General features: G+C 40.7%; 1 protein-coding gene across 1 annotated transcript in view; it reads right to left on the reverse strand.

Moving 5' to 3' along the window:
* The window catches only part of naaladl2 (N-acetylated alpha-linked acidic dipeptidase like 2), a 372,313-nt gene that overhangs the window by 212,978 nt on the left and 137,839 nt on the right, over window positions 1-21,496 (reverse strand). The window contains exons 6-7 of the mRNA XM_084547593.1: window positions 6,472-6,591; window positions 936-1,068 (exon numbers count right to left, since the gene is read on the reverse strand). Coding sequence (XP_084403719.1) covers window positions 936-1,068; window positions 6,472-6,591 — 253 coding nt within the window. The remainder of the gene's footprint in view (window positions 1-935; window positions 1,069-6,471; window positions 6,592-21,496) is intronic.

A 21,496-nucleotide genomic window follows, 5' to 3' on the forward strand; every position in this document is an offset into this window, starting at 1 on the left:
CTACTATCTGGTCAGATAGTTTCTCTGGATAGCAATTAATTTGGCCTTCAGTTCTACTGTGTAGAACCATGGCGTTATATTGTAGGAGGATATGTCTTTTAATTCTTCCATAAAACAAGTGACCAGAATTGCCTTCTGTGATCTGCTATTGACATAATTCAGAACATCCTGTCTTAACGGGATTCTGAGAAAGAAGTTCATGTATTTCCAGGCTGTTGACGTAGCTGTCTTAAAAACCGTTGAGCTGAAGCAAAATGCTGCAGCGAGAGCTCTGGCAGACATTTTCAAGAGACATTACTCAAATTCTAGCTTCCAGAATTCTTCTCTTTACACACAAGGCCCTCTAAGGCCAGGTTTCATCTTATATTTAAGACCTAGTACCATATTGCAGCTTCACTTTCAAAGTGCAGACTTGTGGTCCACAAGTTTCACATAGTAAAACGGGAGGCAGAGCCTTGTGGAACCAGCACCTTGTTTGGGTCTATGAGGCAAGGACCCTCTCTACTTTTAAGATTACACTTAAAACTTTCCTCTCTGTATTTTATAGTTAGGGCTGGCTTACATGTCTATGAACTGGGCACCTATCCTCTACTCTCTTCTCTCATTACCCATGCATTTATGTGCTGCCACTGTATGGCATGTCATTAACTCTGTACCCTTCTCTATCTCCTCTTTCCCCTCACCTTATCTCTGACCTAGAACGACATTTTCTGATCTGAAGAGCTGAATATTTCTCATCCGTGGTCCTGACCCCAGCAACCTCTCCAGTGTTCCTCGCTTACAGTTACAGTATCCATTCCTACCTAAATGTTACACCAGACAGATACTAATGAAAAGTTTTTGAACTACTAAATGTCCAAATGAGAGCTAACCTATGTCTGTTTTGATCCGAGAAGGAGCAGTGCGATGTTTGTGAACACACTTAGGTGACTCACCAGTGGCGGGGTTTCCTCCAGGGTTTAGATTGACTTTAAAGGCCTGACGCCAGGTATGGCGTCCAGGGGGAGCGTCACAGGGGTCAATGTAAAGGAGAACACCTCCAAAACCCAACTCGGACAGTAGGGAAAGCTAGACACAAACACACAAAGATAAAATGAGAAATGGCATGATCATACAAATGCATAAGCAAAAATGTATCTGAGACAAAGGCAACTGGACTTGTTGAGATGAAGACGTTTCATCCAAGTGACTTCGTAAGTTCTTCAGTTTTAAGAACGTTGGTGAGACATATCAGACATACTAGTGGCTTTGCCAAAATGTCAGTATCTAATGCCCTGTTATTGAGAACGTGTTGTATTATTCATTCATAAATATACAATATAATGTAAGTTATACATACAAAAAGTTGCAGTGTATGATACTGTCATGCTCGACCGTCTACTCCAAAATGACATGTATGTGAGAACTGACGTGCAATAGACAGTAGTTCTATGCTAACAAGTCGACTATTATGTGGTGAAAGTCGAGTTGACGTCGGCTAGTCGCTCATGATGTCACAATTATAAACACAGTAGGAAGTCTTTATTCTTGACCTCGATACACATTGTAGCGTCTCATCCAAAGGAAGCTACTGAGGCTTTTCTGCAAGTTTATTGAAGCTTGAACACGGACTTCTGTCGGCTGTAACAACACCATAAGCACTGTCAGTCTGACACTCACTTGTTCGGCAAACCCTCAGCCTACATCACGTCTACGTCACAGCAGTTAGGTGGAGGCAAAAACCACAGCGGCTACTGTATCAACATGTCATCTTGCAGGGCGCTAGAATCGGAAAAGTGCGGGGAATAACTCCAAACTGATATTTTATCGCATACCAGCTGCCACTCTGAGTCAAAACGATTGTAGAAACCTGTGGTTAAACCCAATAAAATTAGAAAATTGGACGGAAGCGATCATCTAAAATGCTTGTGCCTTCACAAATGCGACTGACAAATACTGGATGTAGGTTACTTACCCAGCCATGCTAGTGCAGTTAGCTGTCAAGATGGTTTGGTTCACAGTAACCTGTGGTTCTCAGTTATTTTCTGTCCTGCCCCCTAGGGGACAGAATTTTTTTTCTCTCCTTAGTGTACACGCTTGCTTTCTCTGTCAAGTGTGTGACCGTTGCACACGCAATGAGGGCAGGTGTAGTTGGAGCAGAGTATTAGCATCCGCTTAGCCAGTCAGCGAGTCAGCAGACAACATAAAGAGTTTTCCAACTTGTTACTTTATTACCTGTTGAGTTGGACTTTCAACATACAAAGCCTGGTGTCCACGGCGCTATATCTACCATCATACATGAGTTGTAGAATATAGTCGGAACAACCTACACCACTGTTACTGGGGAGAAGCGGGCGCTACACACAGCGGATAGACTGTAATTACCAGGCCAAAACAAAGTTTTTATCTCTTGTTCTGGTTGTTAAGTAATTCTGTCAGATCCTCCATCTATTGTTTTATTGAGTACAGGTAGGCCAATTTGTTCCAGTTAGTTACTTTGACTCATACGATTTTCAAGCAACACTCATGGTCTTGTAGAGTGATGACTGGACATATTCAGATAAAACAAAAATCATATTTTCTTCAACCATTGTCAAAAACAAACCTCCACAAACTGCTAGTCAGAGGTAACTAAGGTATTGATGTGGATTGTTTTGCCTCCAGCTAAGCCCCGCCCACTACAAAGACGTCATCATGTTTACTAATACAAAAGGGAGAACACAACAGAACTCAAATTAAATTTCATACGAGTCTCTTATGCTGAGAACAGACAGCGGACACTGCCAGCTGCAGATTTGTACAGCCAGGCTGCATCTCATCACCAGCAATAGCATTTAACGGTACTCCATAACGTGTTGCAAGATGGAATAGTCCACCAAACTTATGAAAAAAATGTGGTATACCTCAAGTCTTTTCCGTGTACTGCAGCTAAAGCTCTAATATAAATTTACCAGACAATTGCTGATTTACAGCCTCCTTCTCTCGGTTACCGCAGGGCATTTGGTGAAGTTCTTAACTGACTACTGTCAAGGGGACTTGGACTGTTCCTCTACTAGTGTTAGCGGATGCCTTTTTTAGATGAGTGTGCATCACAGTAGTACTTGTGTTGTATTTTTGGACTGACTTACATATTTTACATGTCACGGTAGTATGGGCTTCATCTTTAGTGAAGTATTTCCACACATTTGATGAACCACTGCTAGTTTGAACAACCCACTGGGGTCCTCACTTTGTCATGTGATCAGTGACTAGTTGACATGATGCTTAAAGCCTATAACCAGTACTTATAGGTAGGTTAATTTACTGTATTACTGTATTTACTAGTGTTTTTGTAGTATATTAATATTATTGTGAAAGTTGAGATCACACAAAGTGCAGCAGCAATATTATGCTGTCCTGCTTAGATTTTTTTATTTTTTTTTGACCAGACACAGCAACTGCCTGTATGTTGGATGCTTATGATCTAATATTCACTACAGAGAAGAAGGTACATTTATTAATACTAAAGTAACTTTGTATTGTCTTTTTGAAGTTAATTTTTCCTCAGATGATGGCTGTTCAAGATGATCAAAGGGTGCACTGTGATGGTGTTTACATAGCCAGCATCAATGACTGAATGGTTTGTGTGTGGGAGAGATTGCGCTGCAGCTGCCGTGATACAGAGCAGTATTTCACTGTTGTTCATGGGAGATGTAGTGTCCTTGTTTTTTATGACCGCAGATGACTATTTTATTGAGTTTGTGACACCAGCCATGGTCATTCTGCTCTCATCACGACTCTGTCCTTCACTGGAACAAAACACATACACGCACATAGGAGGCAGGAATGTCCACTAACAACCACCCGTGAGCTACAAAGCAATGGGTGATGATCGAATTGTTTTAAACGTGGACGGGGCTTTAGCAGAAAAAAATTCTGTTGTTGTTCACCAAAGTTTACCTCAAATCTCTTTGCTAGGATGGTTGAACGTCACAGATCACACTGAGCAGGATTAATACACTTTTAAGAATAACTTTGCTATAATGTGGCAATACATTGAAATAGGACCATAGTGGACTTCTGTATTGTGCTTGCCAAAGCTGATATTACTGATATTAATAGAACCTGATGAGATAAAATATGATGATAAACACATGTTATGCGTGTGTGTCAAATATGAATCTAGTTGCATGTGTAACATTGGGCCTGCAGTCACCGTCACACACTCATTAGCGCGAGTGCAAGGCTCATCAATCATTCTTCCCCACTTATATGTAAAGGGCAATCATTTCTCAAACCTGCTGACACACAGATACATTATGGAGCGCACATGATCAAATTTGTCACAAACTGTGGGTGAAGAGGGAAAAAATGGGTCAGCAGCCTGTTGCTAGACAGGTCCCATGTGAAAGCTGTTTCAGTCTGACTTAATGGATCATCAAAAATCTCAATGCAAACGTAGCATAGTGACCCCTCTTTAAACATTGTCTCTCCTTTCTTTGGCAGGACTCCATTTACTCTTGTTATGCCTCATTAACGTGTCATTTATCACTAACTTCACATTAAAAAGTAGAGAAACGCTCAAAGGACAAAGCAAAGGAAACACGTAAAAAAACTGTGTACAATGAAGTGAACATCTGAGTTAACATTCCATATATATACACAGGGGGTCTCTCTCTGTCAGTTTAGAAGTTCTTGTACTGAAAACTGTTGAAAACCCATGTGATCAAAAAAGATTACGCCCAATTAAATTAAATATTTTCAAAGCAACACTTTAAATTATGAAAAAAAAAAGGGAGAATCATGTGCAGCGCTACTACTTACAGACTGCCAGTCAGGAGACTGTACTGGAAGGGTTGAAATCTCCATTCAAATTCATACATTAAAAAAAAGACTGTAAAATCTACAAATCAATGCGGAAAATATCTTTACCGAGATGTTAACAAGCTCAGTTTTTTTTGTCCTGACTTAAGGGATTAGAGTTCTTGCAAATAATAGTAGTTCCAACCAAAGTTCCACCTACTAGTTCTTCCAGAGATTTCAACCATATGGCAATTCTTAGAAGTTTGATCAATACATTTACAGCATATTAAACTGTAATTGTCGTAACCTTTAGTGTTATCTTCATTCATTCATTCATTCATTCATTCATTCATCTTCTGCAACCGCTTGTCCTGTGAAGGGTTGCGGGGGGCTGGAGCTTATCCCAGCTGTTATCAGGCGAGAGGCGGGGTACACCCTGGACAGGTCTCCAGTCTATGGCAGGGCTAATACAGAGAGACAGACCACCACTCATACTCACATGCACACCTACGGCCAATTTAGAATCACCAGTGAACCTAACCAGTATGTCTTTGGACGGTGGGAGGAAGCTGGAGTACCCGGAGAGAACCCACGCAGACACAGGGAGAACATGCAGACTCAACACAGAAAGGCCCAGTAACCCGGAACCTTCTTGCTGTGAGGCATCAGTGCCCTGAATTCTTATTTATATTTTTAAAAAATATAAGAGACAAATACAGAAAGACATCAACAGTTACCAATGCATGATGCACTGTGTTTGTGACTGAAGTGAATTTCCATCACTATTCTCTTGACAGGCATCAGCAAAGAAGAAGAAAGTACATATCAGTAATTATAACTATGCACAAGGTGCAGTTAAAGCACTGGAACAAACAAATAAAAAAATTATTTAATTCTTTCAATCAGAAATTCAGATTTCCAGGATCTATCAAAAACAGAAATATCCACAAATGCTAAATGTATACTGTACGACACCTAACTTGACATTTGTTGAGTCACAGACACAATACATTTGCATTAGTATAATCTCCACTACGAAATATTATATAAGTCCTCACGGAGTTTGTAATCAGGCTAGTATAATTAAATTACCTTTGATTTAATGGAAAGTGAAGATAAATTTACGAGTAATTAACATGTAAGTGGATGTTTATGTTTTAATTAACTGGATTGGAATTCATATTTCCTCTGTCATCTTCTAATTGATGAAAAAAATGCTTTGAGCAGAATGTGGCACACATCCAAGGTGAAACAGGCCTAATCAATCAATGCACTGCTAATGCTGTTTCATATAAAGGCAAATGGATTAAGACATTGTTGTGCTGGGGATGTGCGGATACACAAGTTATTTATGGGGGTTTCATATTAAAAAATAATATAAGAATTAGTGATGCATGGTGTGCAATATGGAGTATAACAAACCTTGTGCAGCCAGCTGGATTTCGTTTTTTTAAAGGGGATAGAGATATATTTGGATGTGGGTAAGTGAAAATACCTGAAAATCATTTAATAAGCCCACTCTTAACCACCTTGTTATATGAAAATCATATGAGAGTTATACCTTGCACTTATTTTTTAAGATCAAACGATTTCATTCCTCAGTCTAAGTGAATATGTTTTCTGCTGCAGGATTTAGTATCAGGTAGATCTCAATACTCAGCAGAGCAGAGCACAGCGGCAGCACTTTGCGAAGTTTTGATTTAATCTTACCTTGTACAGTAAAGGTGCTTGGCCAAGCTTGACCACCGCAATCTGGTTGGTGAGGTTCAGGGTGTCTTTGGCTCTCCTGAGGTCATCCACACTGCCGTACTGAACATCCACCACCTCCCCCTGGTGAGTAGAACACACAGTACACACTCTTAGGGATCAGTAGTTACCACCGAGATGTGACGTTATGTTTATGTAAGGGACAATGCTGATGAGGTGTCCAATAGGATGACTGACACTGAGGAGTAAGCGTTATCCCACTTATACAATTATCAACAAAAGCTAGACATGTCATGATGTGCAGCAAGGAGGTAGCACCCAAACGTAGGACATGCACACCAAAAAACAAGGAATGGATGAAATAAGTTTAGTTTAATGAAAACCTACTCAGGGTAGTAACATAAAGTGCTGTCATGAAAATGCAGGTAGTTCAAAAGACCAAAAGCAAGACACAAGCTGAACAGAAGCACAAGGGAATATGAGCAGGTATTCCAGGGAACGAGAACAAATAAATTAACAAAACAAGTAGATAACTCAACAGACTTGACAATCACAAGGACAAAGGCAAGGCACAGGTGAGACTTCTGTGGGAGGAGACGGAGAAACCAATCACATAATCAAGGATGGGAAAACACAGACAGGAAGTAACACGTGATAGGGTCACAGAAAATATTCAAAACTCAATCTCATGAAAGGATAAAATGTTCTGAGGTTAATACCATGACAAGATATCCATACCACTGCCCCCAAATCAATGTCAATACTGTCACATGCAACTTATAGGCCGCAACTAAATGGCAAATGGATGGAGATTATTACTTCTGTGATACAAACCATCAGATAGTTGCTGATGCCGTTGCCTGCAGAGCTTTGTAGGCCACTTTAGATGTACTGGAGTGTTGTATTAATATGATTGTTTGATTCATGTGACATTTGACATCAAAAATTACTAAATAACTTATCAGTAACCGTTCCTTAAGTACATTTTGTAATCGATAGAAAGACACTAGAATGCAATCTGATGACTTTACAGCACCCTAAAATCACTTTGGCGAAGGGTATGTTTCAGGCTCTCCTGAGGTCCTCCACACTTTCATAATGGACATCCATCATCTACCACCGGAGAGGAGAAATAGTGCACGCCCTTAGCAGTTACCAAATTCATGTTAAATGCAGTTTAAGCAAATGTCTTTCCAAGATGTATGAAGGTAATACAGCACCCAGATGTCAGTCGACATTTTTGTAAGGGATAACGCCTGACGAGATGTCCAACAGAATTAATGGACACCGCAAAGTCCAGAGAGCCGATTCATTTCTCATTGTGGACATCTCAAAGGGAATAGTCCTGCTCGTACCACGGTCAGCAAAAGCTACACATCCACTGGACTGTGCCAAAATCAGTACGGAGTTTTATAGTGATGGGATGTGAGATGATTGCCTCTATGATACATACAGTACACACAAGTTGGCAGTCAGTGGTGCCAATGCCAGCAGAGGTTTGGTCTACTTTTCATGTGAGTCATGTGACATTTACCATACAGTATAGGCTGTTGCTCATACCACTTTTGTTTGTTTTTTTATGTTCTGGACATGGGCTTCTCAATTTTCTTCCGGTCTAACAGTCCATTAGACACAGTTGTGTTTTAAATATTGCAAGTGAAAAAAATAATAATAATAATTACCAGTGTGCAATGTAATCATTCATTAGGAAGGTTTTACAATCAATAGAAAAACACTACGATAGAATGTGATGACTTTATAGTACTCTGAAATTACGAAATAATGTTTGTGTGTGTGTGTGTGTGTGTTACATTGCGTGTGTGTGTGTTGTCGTCTCCCAGATTAAAGTGACCTAGAAGTAGTGGAGGAAAGTCAAAGCATCACTTTTTGGGGTCTCTCTCTTTCTCTCGCTCCCTCCCTCCCTGTTTCTGTTGTTCTCTATCCTACCCCTCTCTTAACACCTCCCCTCCTCACTGCATCACCTGGGCCTGATTCATTTTTCATGTGGCCTGGGGGCCAGTGTAACACGATGCTGCAGTGGGGGAAAAAAAGCGAGCGAGTGGTAGAGAGAGCCCGAGAGTGCAAATGATAGAGAAGAGAAAGAGAAGATCTCTTTGCATCTGGGGAGCTCAGGAGAAAAAGAAGGAGAGAGATTTATCACCACTGCCTGCATTTGCATCATAAAAGTCTTCCATTTAAACTGCAGTCCACGGAACAGGACAAGACAGAGCATGTTGTAATACAGAAGTATTTCTATATGTGCTGAGATGGTGCTGCTTGAACTAGATCCATCTCTCTTTCCTCTCTGCCTCTTTCTTTCGTTTCACGGCGGCGTAATGAAATTAACGATGTAAGTGTCCTCTGTCTGGCTGGAGCTGCGAACATCATCATTCTCCCGATGATGAGATAAGATGAGCATTTTATTTTTTTTTCATTTTAAGCAAGCCTGTCATTCACACGAAAATTTGGTTTCCAATTTTTCCGAGGATGATAAGTAGACTAATATAGCTTGATGGGCCGTGTCCAATAACTTTGACTACTTTCAGCCTATAAATTAATAAATATTCAGTTTATATACCAGAACTACATTTATGTGTTTTAAAACAGCATATCCATCATGGGAGAACTCCAGCTCTTATTGAAAGTCACCCTAATCAAACGGTTCTGTGTGCGTAAGCAGCTTTTCTAGCGGAGTAGAGCTTTCTCATTCTTACTTGCAGACTGGGACTACAAAATCCATTTCCAAATCTCACTAAAGATACATCCACACTTTCATTAAAACAGAAATGGAAAGAATATTGAAAGCTGAAAATGAGTGTGCTCCATAATTACCTGAGAAGGGAATCATATCTAAATGGCTACATGTCTTCAGAATGACACATTCTGGTTCCTCTGTCAAGACTAGGAGTATTTGATATTAGTATATTTTATTAACTCAGAAAAGTATTCATGTCTTTTGAAGTGCTCAGAGAATGCTTTATCACAGGGGTTTTCAACATTTTTCAGGCCAAGGACCCCCAAACTGATAGAGAGAGACGCAGTGACCCCCTACTACTATATATATTGTATAAAATTGTGTTTTATATTAAACTGGGCCTATTGCTATGTATACACATACCTTGTTAATGTGCATTCAATACTAAGATATTCAAAGCTATTGGCACAGCAACAATAGGGGTTGGTCGTACTCTTTGTAGGGACGGGTCCAGGCTAAACTTGGCACTGTTTAGCTTGAGAGAGTTCCTGTGTGTCGCTGAATGTGTGTACAAGATAACATCTTTTGTCTACATTAATCCATTACAATATGTTGGATTCATGTTAATGTGTAAATTTGAAAATTGAAAAAGAAAAAAAGAAAAAAAAAAAATATATGAAAAATTGTTTTGACGACCCCCTGCCGTACCGCCGCAGACCGCTTAACTCCTCTAAAGACCACTACTTCTTTTTGTGCAGCTGCAGAGTTTCTAATGAAAACACATTTGTCTAAACGCATCTCTGCTGAAGCCACTGTTCTTACAACCTCACGCTTCTTCCGCAACGTGTCAACACAGTCTCCTGACAGTCTGTGAAACCGTCATCAACTGATTCATGTCGAGTGAAATTTCTCATTTGGCAGGATCTTCATTTGATATGCCTCCACCACATGTGGTAACGTTCGCCGTTTTTCCTTTTTCCTTTTGCTGTTTTGCTGTTTTTCTTTGACTTGTTTTGTGTTTCTCTGTGTTCTTGCTGCATGGTTAGCTTTAGGTAACTCAAAAAAATAAATAGAAAAACATTATGGTTTGGGTTGAAAATATATAGTGCAGGCACAAACGTTACTGCCTCTTGAAATACCAGACTTCAAAGTCACAGATAAATACCCCCCCCTACACACACACACAAATTAAGATCAGGTATTCTCTAGACCATCAGCAACACTATGAGTATTGCAAAGTTTAGTGATAATCATGTCCCATGCTGTCTTAACCACTCCCACTAAAAGTACCAGCAGGACTCATAAATCTTTTACTCTTCTGTTATTCGTAAGTAGCTTGATACATAGAGACTTGATTTATCCACATTAAAACAAGCACAACGGAACAAAAGCGGCAAACTGAATGGGGGGAAATTGACTTTCTTTTTCCCAATGCAGAGAGAGAGAAGAAGGAGGGGAGAAAAACAGCTATTTAGGGGGGAGAGAAAGGAGGTCATGGATTGTTTCTGCAGTCTACTGGCTGAGGGCTGCTCAAATCCTGTAATTAACTCTTATCACATCAAGTAAATAATGCGGCATTACAGTGACACTGTCATTATGTCAGACAACAAGGAGGCTGAAAGGGCCACTGTTATGAAAGCCGTGCAGAAAATTCTCACAGGGTCCAAGCTGCTGCACAACAATAACAATAATAATAAAAAAAAAAAACATATCACTTTTTGGATGATGGAATGAGACATAAAGGAGCAGAAATGAAATAAAGCAATGCATTATGTACATTTATGTGCTGCAGCAATCAGACTGCCCTTGTAAATACTAAGATTAGAGATTTTCCTTTAATTAAAAAATTGCAAGCTACATTAATATGGCACATTCTTACTTTGAGAACAGAGACCAGTTGTAGGCAAGTGTGAGCCTTACTGCTCATCCACCAAAATAAGCTTCTAATATTCTTCAAAGCACATTTATGTCCCTTGCTCATCTCACAGCATTTGGGTACCTGCGCTGCAGCGAGGGAACCGTTTTTCCTGTGACAGCCTTTCCTGTCACCGCCGTCTGTGCTCAGTTGTTGGAAAAATCCACAGAATGTGAACGATGAACGGAGTCTAAATGCTTAGCCAGATATGCAGAGTACCAAACCACAAAATTAAACTTCCCCAAAATAAATTCTTTTAGGGAGTGTTGCTGGGTTTGTCGGTGTTGCGAGAGTTGTCTGGCTGCCAAACTGCGATATCATTATATATGGAATATACTTCAAAAGTTAAAGAAAACAGGGGAAGGTGAAGTTGTCTGACTGTTTTGAATACAGAAAAAGAGCATTTTCTTTTGGTACTGTTTGCCCTTAATGATGATAACCAAGTTAGCTAACTTGCTTACATGGATTACTGCTGATGTGGCTTCTCCTCAGTAGGCTATGTAGCTATGACGTTTAGTCTACCCTTAAAACACAGTATATTCATTCATTCATTCATTTTCTGTAACCACTTCTTCCTGTTAAGGGTCGCGGGGTCTTCTGGAGCCTATCCCAGCTGTCATCGGGCGAGAGGCGCGGGACAGGTTGCCAGTCTATCACAGGGCTAACACAGAGAGACAGACAACCATTCACACTCACATGTACACCTACGGCCAGTTTAGAATCACCAATGAACCTAATGAGCATGTCTTTGGACGGTGGGAGGAAGCTGGAGTACCCGGAGAGAACCCACGCAGACACAAGGAGAAAATGTAAACTCCACACAGAAAGGCCCAGTCAGCCCATGGGTTATGGCATATGGACTTACACCATAAATTATTAAATCAATTATTCCAGTTTTACATTAAGCATTACTAAGCTGCTGAATAATATACTTTAAAAAAATATATATATATTATGTCTTGATGAACCCCTGTTAAAGGCGTAGGGTTATTGAACAAAAAATGTCATAATTATGCAGTCTTGACGTGTCTGTCCTTTTCACATTATGTGGCCTCGATCCTGCAAATGTATTCTCGTACAGACTGTAATCATACTTCAAGGCTGCCCTTACAAAGGAGGTGATTTTGTTTAACTATGGAGCACATGTGCCCAATATTTGCAGATTGAACATTTTATTTTCTTTATCTTTGAAGAGGTTGAGTTCATTTTAACAGAAGCCATGATTTATATGATGATACGTATAACCAGTTCCTAAGGAATGCTAATTGACTTCATTGGAGATTTTAAAGCTTTCCATGTTTAATGCATTGCCGTTGATGACGGACAAGGCGGCTTAAGTGTCTTGTTAATTTGCAACCTTCTTAGTATTAACTCATTTCTTATACTGAAGAACAGTATCGCATATGCAGTAAGATCTATTGTTATTCTTGTATTTTATAGTAAGATGCATTTTTGTGCATTATGAGTCACTCAGGTTTAAGTGAAAAGCCTCAACAAAATCCATACATGACAATGTCTTGACATCCCAGACTGGGTTATTATAGTCTATCATTTACATACATTTGGATTGTTCTAACGAGCAGTCATTATTCCCGCAGAGAGGGCAAAACCTGAATGCACAAGTGCACATACGCATATCAAGGTATCTGTATGCTTTTATAGACACACATTGTTGACCTAGTGGATCTGTCTTGTATGCTCTCTTGAGTAAAAGCTTGCACACGTTCATCTATATTTCTTTTTGTAATGGGCTGCTTCTAATCAGTAGTGTAGGCTGCATGGAAGACGTTGTTTGCATGTGCGTGCACGCTCTTGTCCGTGTGCCAGCGGATGATAAACTTGAAAGATGTAGCGAGCACGGGCAGGTGTGAGAGGGCCACTGGGGGATAGGGACGGTCATTTTCTGTAAATGTATTATATCATATTATATTATATTATATTATATCATAGCATATTTTTTTGATAAATGAAACAGAAAAATAACCATATTTAGTGGAAACGACAGCTGCATACAACTTCAAGTAACACATAGAATGGTTAAAGGTACAGCAAATTGACTGACTATACTGTATTTTAAGCATTTTTTAAAAGATTTTTTAAGTTTTCATAGAAATGATGTATAGTGCAATGGTCTGAAGTTACCATATTGCTATGTAGGTCCATAAACAATTTACCTTCTTCCCCAACTTACTCGTTTGCCTATCTTGCATGTTTTCATATATTCTTAGAGTCGAGACCAAATGGTCTTGAGGCTCTATAGGGAGATCTGTATCTTGCTTCTGTTGATGGATAACATCCTCTAGTGAAAGTGTACGGTACCAGGAGAATTTCATGTACTTTGTGGACATTCCTGTCACCCGAGATGCTGCTACTTGTGTATTTTCTCTGTTCCGTCCTTGCAAATCCCACTGCTCCTATGGCACTTGGGTATGTCTCAGGTGCAGTTTCCCACATCTGTTGCTGTTCTTTATTTCTGGTTATTAACCACCAAGCAGTGAAGCCAGTTGAAACATTCCAATTAATGAAACTGAAGTGTTAAAAGGAGAAAAATAAAAATCCCACGGTCTGATTTTGTGCAAAAGTGGGAATTACAGTGTGAAAGGACATAAATAACATGAGCAATGTGAGTCTAAGAGAAGCCACTGTGACATCACCCACGATTCTTGCAGCCATAGGTTTTGAAGCCTCAAGTCTGGCATTTTGATCATCACCATCTTGGTTTAATGGAGTGAGATTTGAGTGGGTGGAGGTGGAGACAAATTGGTTCCAAATACACCCCTATGCAAGACCTTGGCCCTTAATATGTCGTATGTCCAAATGATAAGGTTGGGAAAATAAAGCCCAGCACAGTAACCTCTGATGCAGATTTTGAAGTGAGCGCAAAACACTGATGTTTATATTGGGTCAGGCTCTGCATTGACAAAGTGTTGAAGAGCCCAAATAAGAGCAAGGGTCTCCTTCTCTATTACTGAGTAGTGCCTCTGGTACACTTTAAACTTCCTAGAGAAGAAGCTAACTGGCCTACAGGCTCTGCATTTGGTGAAATGCCTGCTGACAAAGAGACCAAGCATATTTAACAGCAGCCTTCAACAGCTCAGTCAGTGGAGCCACTACTGAAGCAAAAGTGGCACAAAAACCACAATAATAACCCGCCATCCCAAGAAAGTGCAACAACTCCCGCTTAGTGGACGGAACAGGAAATGCCTGTATCACCAAAACTTTGACATGAATGGAACGAACCTCCCCTTGTCCCACAACCTTGCTCAAATAGGTTACTGCGGCTTTTGCAAACTCACATTTAGACAGGTTGACAGTCAAACAAGCTCACACCAGCCTTTTAAAAAGAGCCTGTACCCTCTGGAGGTGTTCCTCCCACGTGTCACTCTGGTACCACTCACCAAAGATGCGCTTGTGTGTTAACAAATATTCGTCAACCAGCACTGCAGCCTTGCTGGGACACGTGATTTTGTGTTCATTAATATATGTTGTGATGTAATGTTCCACACGTGTTTACCGGTCTTTAGCTAGCCCCTGAAACATTGGCGATATGCTTCGGGAACGAACTCATATGCTTTCAGAACAGCTGCGTTTGCCAAATTGTAATCTTTACAGCCCTCAGAGGATAGGGCGCCGGGCGGTATAAGCCTCTTGTGCTTTACCTGTGAAGACACATTGCGACATTAGAGTTCGCTCCTCATCAGGCCAGTTTCTTGAATCCGCAACACGCTCAAGCATACAAATGAAAGTTTCCACACTTTTTGCATTAAACTGTTGCAATAATCTCATGTCATTTGCTACATCAATATGTGGACCAGTGGACCAGTGCCCCCCCCCCCCCCCCCCCCCCAAAACAAAACCCATTATGGTTTGGGTTGAAAATATATAGTGCAGGCACAAACGTTACTGCCTCTTGAAATACCAGATTTCAAAGTCACAGATAAATACCCCCCCTAAACACACATAAATTAAGATCAGGTATTCTCTAGACCATCAGCAACACTATGAGTATTGCAAAGTTTAGTGATAATCATGTCCCATGCTGTCTTAACCACTCCCACTAAAAGTACCATTAGGACTCATAAATCTTTTATTCTTCTGTTATTCGTAAGTAGCTTGATACATAGAGACTTGATTTATCCACATTAAAACAAGTACAACGGAACAAAAGCGGCAAATCTATGTGGACCAGTGCCCCCCCGCCCCCCCATCCTTAATCGTTGCTAGTTTTTGCAATTCCAAATCCAATTTCATTTGTTCTGTTCTGTATTTCATTCTTTCCAACTCCTTTTCATGCTCTAAATTCAGCAGCAGCAGTTTGTTCTGCTGTTCAAATGTTAAACCAGCCACAGAAGTATTTACTCCACTCTTACCTCCCCTGACTGGCAGAAAACCACCTTCCTGCAGGTTAGCCTTTATGATGCTCTTCATGTAGCCCTTTGTGCACTTGAGATCAGCTTCAACAGAGTAAGGCTGAGCAGTCTCCATGCATTGATCCAGCAACTCATCAGTGGGAGACTGAATGAACTCAGCAACAATGTTAGCCATCCCCACCAACTAAAGCTGACAATCCACACACACACACAAAAAAAAATAATCAAATTGAGGTACTGTACAAATCACTAAACTGATACCTAGTCTTCGCACAGGTACTTGTGGTGAGTATTTATTCACTGAAACTCAGCGGCCTTGGAAAGCAGTTGCATAAAACAGGAACATGGCAAAAACCCTGAATGTGATCCCGACCCAATGGCTCCAACCACTTTTGAACCCCTTACAACAGATTCCCTATGACAACCTGCTGCTACACAGGTCTAACAGAGGAGAACACCAGTCAAACTAATAACAATTTATCACCACATGACTCAATCAATCAGTCAAAATGAATGAGATCAACAAACATTCTCCAAATTAAGAAAACATTATCATCATGTGTGATGTTCCACCCAAAAACAGTATAGAAAAACTGCCATTACCACAATCTGATGAATGTGGTCATAATTGCGGTCACGACCTGGCTCAGAGGAGGGACAAAATGTGGAGACCACACATGTTTCTTTAAAGTAAAAATCTAATTTATTGATTCAACTTAAATAATACTGTAGCCAAAAAAACCTCAAGTCACTTGTAGTGTGAACCCATCATACGAGAAAGTGATGTGTAAGGCCATTCAGATATAAACACGATTTAGAAGGATTCTGTAGTTCAAGACAAATAATTATTTACAGTGGCAAAATCCATCAACATAATCTTTGCACGTTTGCTCAGTTGCCAATATAAGGTGCACCTACTGTAATGAAAGGTAATGCAGAATTTTGGTGATAAATTCTACCTTCATTCAAGTCATCCGTTCAGTGTATGGATAGCTATATTATACTCCACCTCTGTTCTGGTCTGAGTTCTCTGAGTGAAGAGTCACTTTTTGAAGTCACTGGTGTGTTCTACTTCTGCTATTCCCCATTTATCCAGAATTGTGAAATGGGTTACCGAGTGACCTTGTGCTTCGCAAGAAAAAAAGTGAGTGTGACTTAGTGCCAGCAAGTACACTTGTAACACTTGGTGCCCCCTGGGTTATGTAGTTTAAGTACTATTATGTATTGACAGAAGAAGACTACTTGTGAAAACTCCTTGTACAACCAGGTACGACAGGAAAACTCCCGGTACGGCCGAGGGTAAAACTGAGACGTAGTGGTAGTGCGTACAGGAGAGTACAGGAGAGTAGCACACAAATTTGGACAAATTTTATTAGACACTATGGCATACACTGATCATGCATAACATTATGACCACCTTCCTAATATTGTGTAGGTCTCCCTTGAGCCTCCAAAACAGCTGTCTCATCAGAGAACGGACATGGGCCTTCTGAGGGTGTCCTGTGGTGTCTGGCAACAGAATGTTGTTAGTGGGGGCCTTTGGGTCCTAAGGGTTGAGGGGAGGGGCCTCTGTGGATCAGGCTTGTTCCAGTACATCCCACAGATACTTGATCAGTTTGGGACCTAGGGAATTTGGAGGCCATGTCAACACGTTGTGCTGTTTTTCATGTTTTCATGTTTTTTTGAGTTGTTCCTAAACTGTTTTTGTGTGTGTGCCTGTGTCAAGGAGTGTCATTGCTATGGGGTACGGGTGCCTGGTCTGGACTAGGTGGGTGGTACATGTCTAAGTAACATCCACACGAATGCCAGGTCCAAACATTTCCCAGCAGAACATTGCATTGTCTCAAGATGGTGCTATGATGCTATTTACTTCTCCTGTCAGTGGTTTTAATGTTGTGGCTGATTATTATTTAGCTTATTAGTGTGAAAAGTAGGGTCCGTTTATTTCAGCCACTCTGATCTGTATGCATGTTCACAAAAGTATGCATCTCCATGCAGCCTAAATCTGTGGAAAGTCTCTACTTGTCTATGAAGCCTCTACATCCCTCCTACAAAATCGGATCCTTCCAGTTAAAAACATCTACAGAATAGAAAATAGTAAACACATTATTAATGTTTTTGAACTGCACACATCCTAATTATCAAGGATAAAGATATTGATTGATTTGTTTGAGACCTGACATGACAGCAGCTCCTATATCATACCTGTACACGCAAAGTCTGTGGAATATATCCATTCACTTATTGTTCTACAAGATGCATATTGCAACACTGCATCCAACAGTCATTATTTTGAATAATCCAAACTTCTGATTTCTAAATCTACTTTAAATTTTATAACCTTTTATTTAATCTCTCTGCATACCTGTTTGTGTGCGTCATAGCATAGTTCCCCCAGCGGCAGCAAAACAAGGCAACCAACACTAGGACCTATTAGTCCAGTATACTTGTTGTCGGCCACCATCCATCCATCCATCACAAATGCCATATTTAATTGTGTGAAAGCCATGTTTAGATCCTGCAAACCGCCGCTTAATTCAAAGCAGTGTTCAGGAATGGAGTTAGAAAATAATCTGGTGATGGATGACTGTGACCCTCCTCTGGGTAGACTTCGACGAGTGGACAGCTGGATGGATCGAGCAAAGCGGAGAAATGAGAACGAGGAGAGAGGAAGGGGGAGAAAAGAGGAGGGAAAACTTGGTATTCAGAGAGTCACTCCAACTTTTCATCTGCCCTCAGGCCGGGAAGGGGCTCAAGGGAATAACAAGCATCTCCTTCAACTCGGTTCTCTGTTCCTGGGATACAGAGAAGTAAGATCCTCTAAAAATAGTGTAACTGCAACTCTTTGTGTGTACGTGTCTGCTGGCTAGCGCGGGCGGACTACATGCATAATGACTCCCATTAACCTTCACACTCTTGTAGGATGGTAGAAAAGATTAACCGTGCATCTAGTATGATGCAAATACCACACTGAAGATGAAGAAGATTATAGGAATTTTGTGCACTGAATTTGCTGATGCTGTTCTACTAAGAAAATCTATTCTTATCCCTGTAATATCTTATGTACATTGTGCATGAACTGCTGTCTGGAAGACATGGCCTGGGGCACTCTACTAAGAACATGTCTCCTTCTCCTCTATTTATATACAGTGCAAGTATGACACAGTTAAACCAGGTGTGTTTCGTTCCATTTTGTGCATTTGTTGAATATGAAATGTGGAATTCAATACCAATCTATTTTATTCTTTCTTCCAAATATAACTTGGATATGAAAAATAATGTGTTTCCAAAAATTCATCCCTTACGTCAAAAACATGAAAATACGACAAGGCTTGATGCAGACTCTGTTGAGCAGAATTTGTATGTAGCTTTTGATTATCAAACTAAATTCAGTGTCTGCCATAAAAGTCTTTTTCACTGGGAGTTATTGCTCTGCTCAGTATAAACAATAAAACAGCACCTAACCTTTCCTATCTAATTATTACATTACATGGTTAATAGTTTTTCTCTCACATATATGGTCTTTACCCTGTGACGCAGCATATCTGTCTTCTTGAGTTCTGAACAGTAAGTTCATTGTGGAAAGAAATGGAAACACTGTGATAAAGATGTTTTTCCACTGGACATTATAGTTTGTACAGCTATTGTAATATCCTTTAATCAGGAAAGCAACCAGTGGAGAAGCAACCAGTAGATTCATAATACTGCAGCACCACTGACAGCGTCTAGCACGAGAGATCAGATAGGGAAGATATGATAAGCTCTCTTTTGCATCCAGAATGAACAAAGCTGTGGCTGTGATTTTTAAAGAGGAGCATTACGTTCACAACATCATTGAAAAGGTTAGGGTTAAGGGAAGGTTCTTTAAGGACATGATTGTGTGGTTGTCTTCTGCGGTCAGTACCATCTACACGAATCACTGTGTCTGGTGTTTCGCTGTTTATTTCTAACGGACAGTTATAAAGTGAACTTTAAAACTGTAAATTGGAGATATAAAGATCCCAAACTGTAACATGTGCAGTCTTTGATGCATGAGAGATGTAGGGCAGACAACGCATTGCCTGTTAGCATAAACAGAGGTGGGTTACGCCGCTGACAGTCCTACATCTTATGGTGGGGTTGCTGCCTAGCTCGCAGCAGCAGATACAGCGACCAGGCCTGACTTTGGGCCCGTTGACGGTCCTGCGGTCCTAGTTCCTTGACCTATGCTGAGGGTGCCGCAGGTTCAGATACTGACATTAACCACTTACACAGGATGACGATCAGCCACACAAGCAACAGCCTTCAGTGACTATCTTGAGCAGCCTGACCACTGAAACATAAACACAGTCTCAAAGGCTGCAGGGCTAGATGAAGATCAGAATGAAAACAAAGAAGGACAGAGTATGGAGGCTATGTCCAGTAGGCAGGTATCGGGTGTGGGAGAGGACATGTATTATGACTGTGAGATGGATATTATATCTGTTGGTGACACCTGCAAGATCTATACTTTTTAGAGTAAATAAATGTGTTTTAGGATGAAACATACACCACTGTACTAGTCAAAGTCAGTGATTACTAATGTGACACTGAGAAATTAATTAAATCTGTTCTAAAGATGAGAGAAAACACATTCAGAGATGAAAGTGTTTTTGAAAACACTTTAGTCTCAAAAATCCTGTTGCAACTCTGAGATAAGCAACAAGGGACAACACTGTTCAAAAAGCAAAGCTGTTAAAGTATACAGAATCTTAAAGTAGGGATAGTTAAACATTAATGATGAAACATGCAAATTCAGCAGAGTAGGTAGATTGGGGTCTATGATGGGAGGGTCCCCGTGTCCTTTGTGGTGGATGTTTTGGTTAGAACAGCTGTAAATGCAACAATTCTGTCTGTAACTGAGGTGATAATGCAACAACAGAGAGTTCAATGTTTACTTTCAATGTTTCCCACATCTTCAAAAAACGGATATTGGATTTAGCGACAAATAGCAGCAGCCTGTGCAGTTCATCAGTTCATCTGCAGGAATACTGAACAAAAGGCTGATGAAACGTGGTATTATATGGATAAATGTATGTTCACATGCTACGTGAGCTGTCCGAGCCGTTTTCTCCATCAGGGTAAGTTCAGTACAGAACGGGTGTGGGGCCAATGTGTGTGGAGGGTCTGGAGGGAGGGCGGCTCTGGGGAGGGGAGCAACAGGAAGAACAACGCAAGCACAAAGTTGTTTGATGCGTGCGAAAACATTTCCTATACGTTATGAGACCATGGCGGAGTAAACTGGACACTAGCGGCCCAACATTGTATTAACATTGTATGAGAAACCTAGCCTGGGTGTTCCCATACTGCTTTGCGCGCGATTTCATTCTCGCTGCAAAAGCAGTCTGGAAACCATCGCCCTTATTTTCGCCTGAGATAGGGAACCAATCACAGAACGGGGGGGGGGGCAGCAAGACGATGACGACGTCTATGCGCGACACCGAAGCTTGTAGTGTGTTAATCCAACATGGCAGCGGACCTAACGTTACCGTTCGATGCAGCCTTAGACAGTGTTTTAAGTAGCTTAGAACGCAAGTTTATTTTAAAAAAAGAGCAACGTTTGGCGTTGAAAGACTTCATTGCCAAGAAGGATGTGTTTGCTCTGCTACCAACAGGCTTTGGCTATGAATCGCGCGCAAGGCAGCATGGGAATTACCAGGCGCATTTGATAGACATTCGTAGCGCCCAATAAACGGCTCTAGGCATTTGTAAAACCACGCCTCAAATACGAGAAAATAAACACGTAGTTTCCAGACCAGCATCTCATTGAGATGTGCAGTCGCGTCAGCCAGGCTATGAGAAACCCTGACACATATATGAACCTGAATAGTATCACAAGCATGAAGGGGATTTTCAAAGAGACTCGGGCCATCTGTTGCAGGAGAAGAGGCTGGAGATGCCCCTGCAGGAAAAAGTGAAGGGAGCTGTTATCAGGTCTTGCTTCCTTTAGCTATCAAGCATGGATGCTCCAACTTCTTTTTTTTTTTTTTTTTTTTTTTTCTCAGCCTGATTAGATTCGGGCCAGAAGTA

Source organism: Chelon labrosus, assembly GCF_963514085.1.
Source record: "Chelon labrosus genome assembly, chromosome: 7".
NCBI classification, from domain to species: domain Eukaryota; kingdom Metazoa; phylum Chordata; class Actinopteri; order Mugiliformes; family Mugilidae; genus Chelon; species Chelon labrosus.